Source organism: Trichechus manatus, unplaced genomic scaffold, assembly GCF_000243295.1.
Source record: "Trichechus manatus latirostris isolate Lorelei unplaced genomic scaffold, TriManLat1.0 scaffold00016, whole genome shotgun sequence".
NCBI classification, from domain to species: domain Eukaryota; kingdom Metazoa; phylum Chordata; class Mammalia; order Sirenia; family Trichechidae; genus Trichechus; species Trichechus manatus.
In genome coordinates this window covers 12348820-12355820 of record NW_004443952.1, presented here as the reverse complement: position 1 = coordinate 12355820, position 7001 = coordinate 12348820, and the positions used below count along the sequence as shown (strand labels likewise).

Here is a 7001-nt window from a genome sequence, read left to right as displayed (position 1 = left end):
TGTCCTACGCGCTCCAGTGCAAGTCCGCTCTCCGCAGCCCAGCCCCCCACTTCTGACTCCACTGCCTGCCCCGCCTCCTCCTCTCCTCAGGCGACTCCTGGGTGGGTTCCTCGCTGCTCTGGACCACTAGAGTAGAGAACTACTTGGGAAACATCACAGCCATTGAAAACCCTATGGAGCAGTTCTCACAGTTGGGATCACCATGTATCATAATCGACTGGAGGGTAACTGGTAGTAGTTCACCCTACACCTCAGCCAGGATCATTTCTCCATTCATAATGTCAGACTGATACCACCAACTCCAGGTATCTGAAAGGTCTTTCCCAAGCACTGCTGAAATGTGCTTCTGACAGTACTTCCGCCTTATTGGCTCTTCAGGTTTGTTTACCGGTGCTACACAGAGCAGTTATTTCTTCTGGGTGAAAGTCCTATATTGAAGAAAGCCGTAACTTAGGGCCTCAGCCTTGGACCCCATTTAAGCATTCACTCACCAAATATACTTTCCCTTACATAAGTTGGCCATATTTCAAAAAAAAAAAAAAACAAAACTTCAGTGTAACCAAAGAAAAGGAAGACATAAGACCTGAGACAGATGGACATATTCATTAAAGTTTGGCTTCACTAAAGATCAAATTTCTTGACAGAAATGAGACTAAGTTTACCATCCGATTCATTCAACACTGGTAATTTTATTTCAAAATATAAATATTTTACATTTACAAAGAAGTTACATCAGTAAGTTGTCAAAGCATGTTAAAGCTAAGAAACAGCATGTATGTGAGTATAAAGAATATTTATTGTTGTATTTGAATATTTTCACTTTCAAACCATCTTTACTTTGCCTGAGAATGCTGAGTTGATAAATTTTCAAAAGGTTTCATTAACAATTACAACTAGATACATCCAATCTTGATTTCAAAATTAAATAATGTTTCCAAGAACACTTTAGTCACCTAAACAAGTGGCACTGCAAAGGACAAAAGAAGGGTTTTCTTCGGGTTAGCTACAATGAAAGTTACTTTCTTGGTCACTGCAATAGAAAATAAATGGTATTTGATAATAAGCCAAAATGATGTTACTTTCAGATTTACTTCCACACCTTTCATTGAATAATATAAAGCCGGAAACAAAAAAAAAAAAAGAAAGAAAGAAACCAGGTGTGGAGGAAAGAACTCTGGACTTGGAGTCGGAAGTCCTGTAACTGAAATTCTGACTCCGTCATTTTATGCTATAAACTTAGGGGAAAATGACAACAAACCTTTCAGAGTCTCCAGTGCCTCATCTGTACAATGAGGATAATACTTTTAACATCTGCCTCACAGGGTTATGAAAAGGGGGTCTGAAAACTCTAAAGTGCCATACAAAAGCATTATTAAAATGTAATAGCATCACCACTGTATCTGCACATTAACTGATTCTTTACAAACTTGCAAAATGAAACAAATACTGACTTTACACACCACAGGTGGAGAAGAATCTCTATACTTGTAAGTATAGCTCAGAACTGCAAACATGCTCTTTCTAGTAGCTCACTCAACTTAAAGATTACACGGTACCATGGTAACAGATTTATTATTCAGTGTTTCCATCAGGGATATCTTCTAAAGGGCTGTAAACTTACTCTACAGCCATGTTTCCTAAAGGACCAGTAGTCCTTTGAGATTATCTGAATAAACAAGGAAGGGGTACTCTGAAGTCAAGGAAGGCTAAAAAACAGTCTTTAAACCCTCTTAAAAACTCACAGCATATAATAGTTTGTCCTGGAGCCCTGGTGGCATAGTGTTTAAGAGATCAGCTGCTAACCAAAAGGCCAGTAGTTCAAATCCACCAGCCGCTTCCTCAGAAACTCTATGGGGCAGTTCTACTCTGTCCTATAGGGTCACTATGAGTTGGAATCGACTCAGTGGTAACGAGTTTGGTTTGGTTTTGGTAATACGGATGTTAAAAACTCTTAGAAGTCCTATAGGAAGAAAACAAATTCAGCATTCCTCAATTTTAATCAACCATAAAGTCCCCTTCCCCCCACACATTTTTTTTCCTTCTTACAACTTCTACTAACATCCTTTAGAACTACTGCTATAAGGAACACATTTTGGCAAATGCTGCTGAACTACAGGGAAAAGGGGAAAAAAGTAGAACAACGAACTGAGAGGAAAAAAAAAAGAACTGTATTCTACTCAGAATTCTGTAACTGGCTGTGTGTGTTAGACAAGTCAGGTTAACCTATGAACGTGTTTTCTTCTCTAGAAAATGACAGAATCATCTCGTTATGTAAGACCCATTCTAGCTCAGAATTTCTGACTCCAGGAGGCAGATTATCTTAATTTTTAAACCATCAAAAAATTACTTGGTGGTTTCAGATAATATATGTATTTCTTGTAGGTCCTCAATATGTTAATGAAATAAATACTTTTCATAACAAAATACATAAAGACAAGAAATTGTAAAAACAAAAAGTACTTGTTCTTAGCTAGAACTAGCATTTCGGAGTATGTTACCAGAAACTATTTCCACTGTGAAATGCACCCACTAAGTCTCACTATAACACTTATGTAAGGGTCTAGGGAGACTTTCAAGATGAGAGTATGCGAAGCCCTGAAGGGATTCTTCCTGTAAACCCTGAGACTGAAAGCTCTTGATAGCTCACTAAACTACTTTAATCTAACCCATCATGGCCTGAATTTCTGAGTATTTCTTGCCCAGTACTGAACATTCCTGAAGCACCAATACAACCATGTGGGAACTAGAGGTACTAGGAAGTCCTTACGGGTCACCATGAGTTCATGTTAAGACCCAGTTTAGCCAGAAGACCTCATCTGCAAGCCCTTTAGCAGCACACACTTTACTGGTATAAACAGCTGCCATTCCCTAAGGCTACAGAGTTTTTAAACACAGGGTCTCCATAACACTTCTCAGGTATCCTCTCACTGTCAAGAGTCAACCCACACCGGTCTCAGAAATCAAGGAAGAACTCTGCCAGCTAACCATCTCTCATAGAAAAGAGTGTTAGGAGCCCTTGCAATTTTTAAAAATAAGCAAGACTGGCATCTAAGGCAGTCTGACAGAGATTACTTTTAGGAATAGAGTGTGATAGGAATTTTGGACTTAGATGACATGGAGTTTATGCTGAAAATTCCATATCCTGTCCTCTTTCAGAAAAGAGAGGAGCACATCTGTATGGAGGGTTTCAATCCCTGTACCACCCCCTCCCATTCAGCTTACAAATGAAGAGTGAATGTGTACTTGAAACTAATCTTTAATACAGCTATAAAATGATATATTGTGATAGGATTTATGGACTTGGTTTTTACTGAAGCAACTTCTACTTCATCAATGCATGGTTTGTTCCTAGGGAAATGCTCTTTCTGGGTCAAATTCTGACTGGGAATCTGAGGACAGGTTATCTCTGAGACTTGAACTTGAGATTCCTCTTTTCATACCGCTCGGTCTCTATGCCCTGAGAAAATTCCATTAAATCTTTTCACTATGTTTGAAAGTCTTTGAATAGGGTAGAGAGCAGGCATGCTAGGATGCTCCTCTCTTATTTTTGAAGGTCCCCGTTACACTTCTCTTAGCTAACCTTTCTATTCCTTATACTGTCACTGGAGGACTGGGGCAGTTCAAATTTCCTGAGTGGGACTGTGTAGCACTGTGGGGCACCTCTCCTCCTGATATCTCAGGGTGATATTGCATCATTGCTGCTAATTGTGGCAACTCTAAACTATTCTCTTAGTGCTCAGAGTTTCCCCCTAAAAACTCCGTATTCATCCTAACAATTATGCCCAGCAACATCCACACAATAGCTTAAGTTTAGTTATTCACAGTACCACTTTATACAGCTAAAAGCACTTTACAAAAAAAAAAAAACAAAAAACCCAAACCCATTGCCATCGAGTAGATTCCGACTCATAGCGACCCTACAGGACAAAGTAGAACTGCCCCATAGGATTTCCAAGGAGAGGCTGGTGGATTCAAACTGCTGACCTTTTGGTTAGCAGACGATCTCTTAACTACTTGTGCTACCAGGGCTCCAAAAGCACTTTAGAGGAACATAATTCGTGTACACCAATTCATTGTGTACAATATGTCTCTTATTAACATGTGCTCACTACAGCTATAAATTTATCAATATACAATGAACAAAAAACAAACCTGATTTCTTTTTTAACCCTTTTAATGCAAAAATTTTAAATGTAGCATTACATGTTATCTGGCCAAGATTTAAGATGAAAAGAAGGCCTTCTAATGAGTTATCTCCCTATAGCACCCTGCACAGTGCCTGGAGTGGAGCCTAGAGTTTAGCAAATTCTCAACAAATTTCTGAATTAATGAACAACTGACTAAAGAACAGAATGAGCTATCTAACAAATGGCAGAATGTCAGACTGTAATTATTGAAGGATTCATAATAAAAACAAGAGATCTGCATGTAGTCTACTCATGGTCAAAGAACTCATGGCGACATTTTCCAGATGTGTTTTTCTTAAGTAATATCAGAACACATTTAAGCTAATTATTATTAACTATACTTCTTAGTGAACCCCTTTTCCTCCATATTCCCTTGGGGCAGAGGAAGAGTCTGATGATTGTTTTTGTACAGTGGAAAGGACACAAAGCTAAGAGCTGGGCTCTAGTCCCAGCCCTGTCATTAACTGCAGGACAAGTCCTAAATTCATTCATAACAAATGGATAGCAAAATCTAACTCACAGTATTGGGAAACATTGGGCAAGATATCAGAGGGAAGGCTCCGTAGCACAACAGAGTTTGCAGGTTATGGAGTCAGAAAGACCTGAGGTCAAGTCTTACTAGCTTTATGACTTCGAGTTGGTCACTTAACTTTTTTAAACCTTAGCTTCCCCATTTATGTGAAACTGTTGTAAAATAATGTGAAACTATATGAAAGCTGATGTGAAAGGGTAGTGAAATAACATACACAAAAAGGCTTAGCAAAATGTAAAACACTATGCTGGTTATAATAATATCTAGGATATTTGAAAAGTTACAATTTAATTCAACAACCATTCATATAGTGTCTTATGTGCAAGGCTCTGTGCTAAGTGATGATCAAAAAATACAACATAAATACAAAATTCTACTGCTAGTAAGTAACTAATCAGTGGAATTTCAAATAATGAAACAGGGATACACGTAACAAAACAGAGTATAGCTATTCCTGAGATTTTTTTCACTTAAAAAACAAAACCAAAACATTAGAGGAGAAAAAACTATAATCACAGCATGAATTCTATCATATAATTACCATTAATAGCAGGTTAATGAGTACTTAATGTGGTCAGCCAAGTTTTAGGAATTTAATAGTGGTGTAATAGGAGATGGGGGGAAAGGGAAAGGAGAAAGAGCTTCAACCTTTGTTATCTCCTATATTTGCAACATACAACTGAACCTCAAATAAGCCACACCCACTCCTACACTTAAGATTTGTTCTTTCTTAAACCCGGGAGGATAAAGAGTGATAACCAAAAAAAACCAAACCCAGTGCAATGAGTCGATTTCAAGTCACAGCAACCCTAAAGGACAGAGTAGAACCGCCCCATAGGGTTTGCTAGGATATAATCTTTACAGAAGCAGACTGCCACATCTTTCTCCCGGAGAGCTGCTGGTGGGTTCAACCAACCAGCCCTTCGGTTAGCAGCCGAGTGCCTAACCACTGCACCACCAGGGCTCTCCACAGAGTGACAGCAGGGAAGAAAACTCATTTTTCCAGCTCACAAAGCTACATACTGAAAGGTGAAAATTCTCTTCATTGAAAAGTGACTGTCAGAGAAAAGTTTAAGAATAGTTTCTTAAACGGGAGAAAATTACACAGTATACACCTTTAATAGCGAGTAGGTTAGACCTCTTAAAATAACTTTATAAATACATATAATAATACAGATAATCAAAGTGGGAAAATTCCAAGCCATGGTACCAGTGTATAAATTGAAACTTTTCAAGCCATTTTAGAAACAGTTAAGTGAGCAAACCCCATTTCTAAGCTCTAAAGCTGTGTTTTAAAATGCAAAGCAGCCCACAGCAAGTTCTCTCTTGTCCAGGCATTCTGTATATAAGGTCAGGAGGTTTCTGCTTCTTTTCTGGGCTCTGCTTGCTGGGCACAGCTAAAACGACAGAAGGCCAGAGCTGAGCCCAACTCACTGTCGGTTGAGCTTCCTACGAAAATCGTAACAGTGGAAGCCATGTCACTCTACTGAAGATTTCAGATCATCAGAAATGTCACGGAAAGTCCTATAAAAAGAGAAGATGAAATGAATAGTTTTGCTTTTGGAAAAGAGAGGAAAAAAAAATCAAATCACAGATAATTAAAAAAAAAAAATCTATCTAGTAATTCTCTACTATAAAAGCAGTATCTTATTTTTATAATCTTTGAGAGGCTTTATGATGTTATATACTATTTTTTCTCAATATTTTCACTGAGTATTGTTTCAAAGTCTGCTAGTTGTCTGTCATTCTTTAGTATTAAGAAGCCCAGTTTTTTGCTGGACTCATTGTCTCCCAACTAAAACACTATGTTGCCCTGAAGCTACATATGACCATGTGACTAAGTTCTGGCCAATGAACAATAAGTGGAAGTGTTGTGCAATTTCTGAGCAGTGTGCTTAGAAGAGAAGGACAATATACTTCAGCCCTTCCTCCTTACTGGCTGAAAAGTGGACATGATTTAGATAAAGAGAAAAAATAACTGAGAGAGCAAAGACAAAGGGGTAAGTGGAAATTTTACTATAAAGGAGGACACCTGATTGAGCATAGTCCAAGCTCTGAAGGATGAGGTTCAGGGGAAGGAAAGTGGGGTCTTTTTCTTTTTTTTAATTGTACTTTAGGTGAAGGTTTACAGAACAAATAGTTTCTCATTGAACAGTCAGTACACATATTGTTTTATGACATTGGTTAACAACCCCACGATATGTCAACCCTCTCCCTTCTCGACCTTTCTTTTTTTTTTTTTTTTTTGGTGAAAATATACATAGCCAAAGATACAACATTTC

At 38.2% G+C, this 7001-nt stretch overlaps 1 protein-coding gene across 2 annotated transcripts in view; it reads right to left on the bottom strand.

The window, feature by feature from the left end:
- Window positions 1–7001, bottom strand: part of TMEM245 (transmembrane protein 245) — a 129811-nt gene that overhangs the window by 11645 nt on the left and 111165 nt on the right. The window contains exon 18 of one of the 2 annotated variants that reach the window (XM_023727409.1): window positions 6154–6243. In XM_023727409.1, coding sequence (XP_023583177.1) covers window positions 6198–6243 — 46 coding nt within the window. In that variant the 3' untranslated portion in view covers window positions 6154–6197. Of the gene's footprint in view, window positions 1–679; window positions 6244–7001 lie in introns of those variants that run through there. The other variant, XM_004372186.2, reaches the window with a different exon arrangement.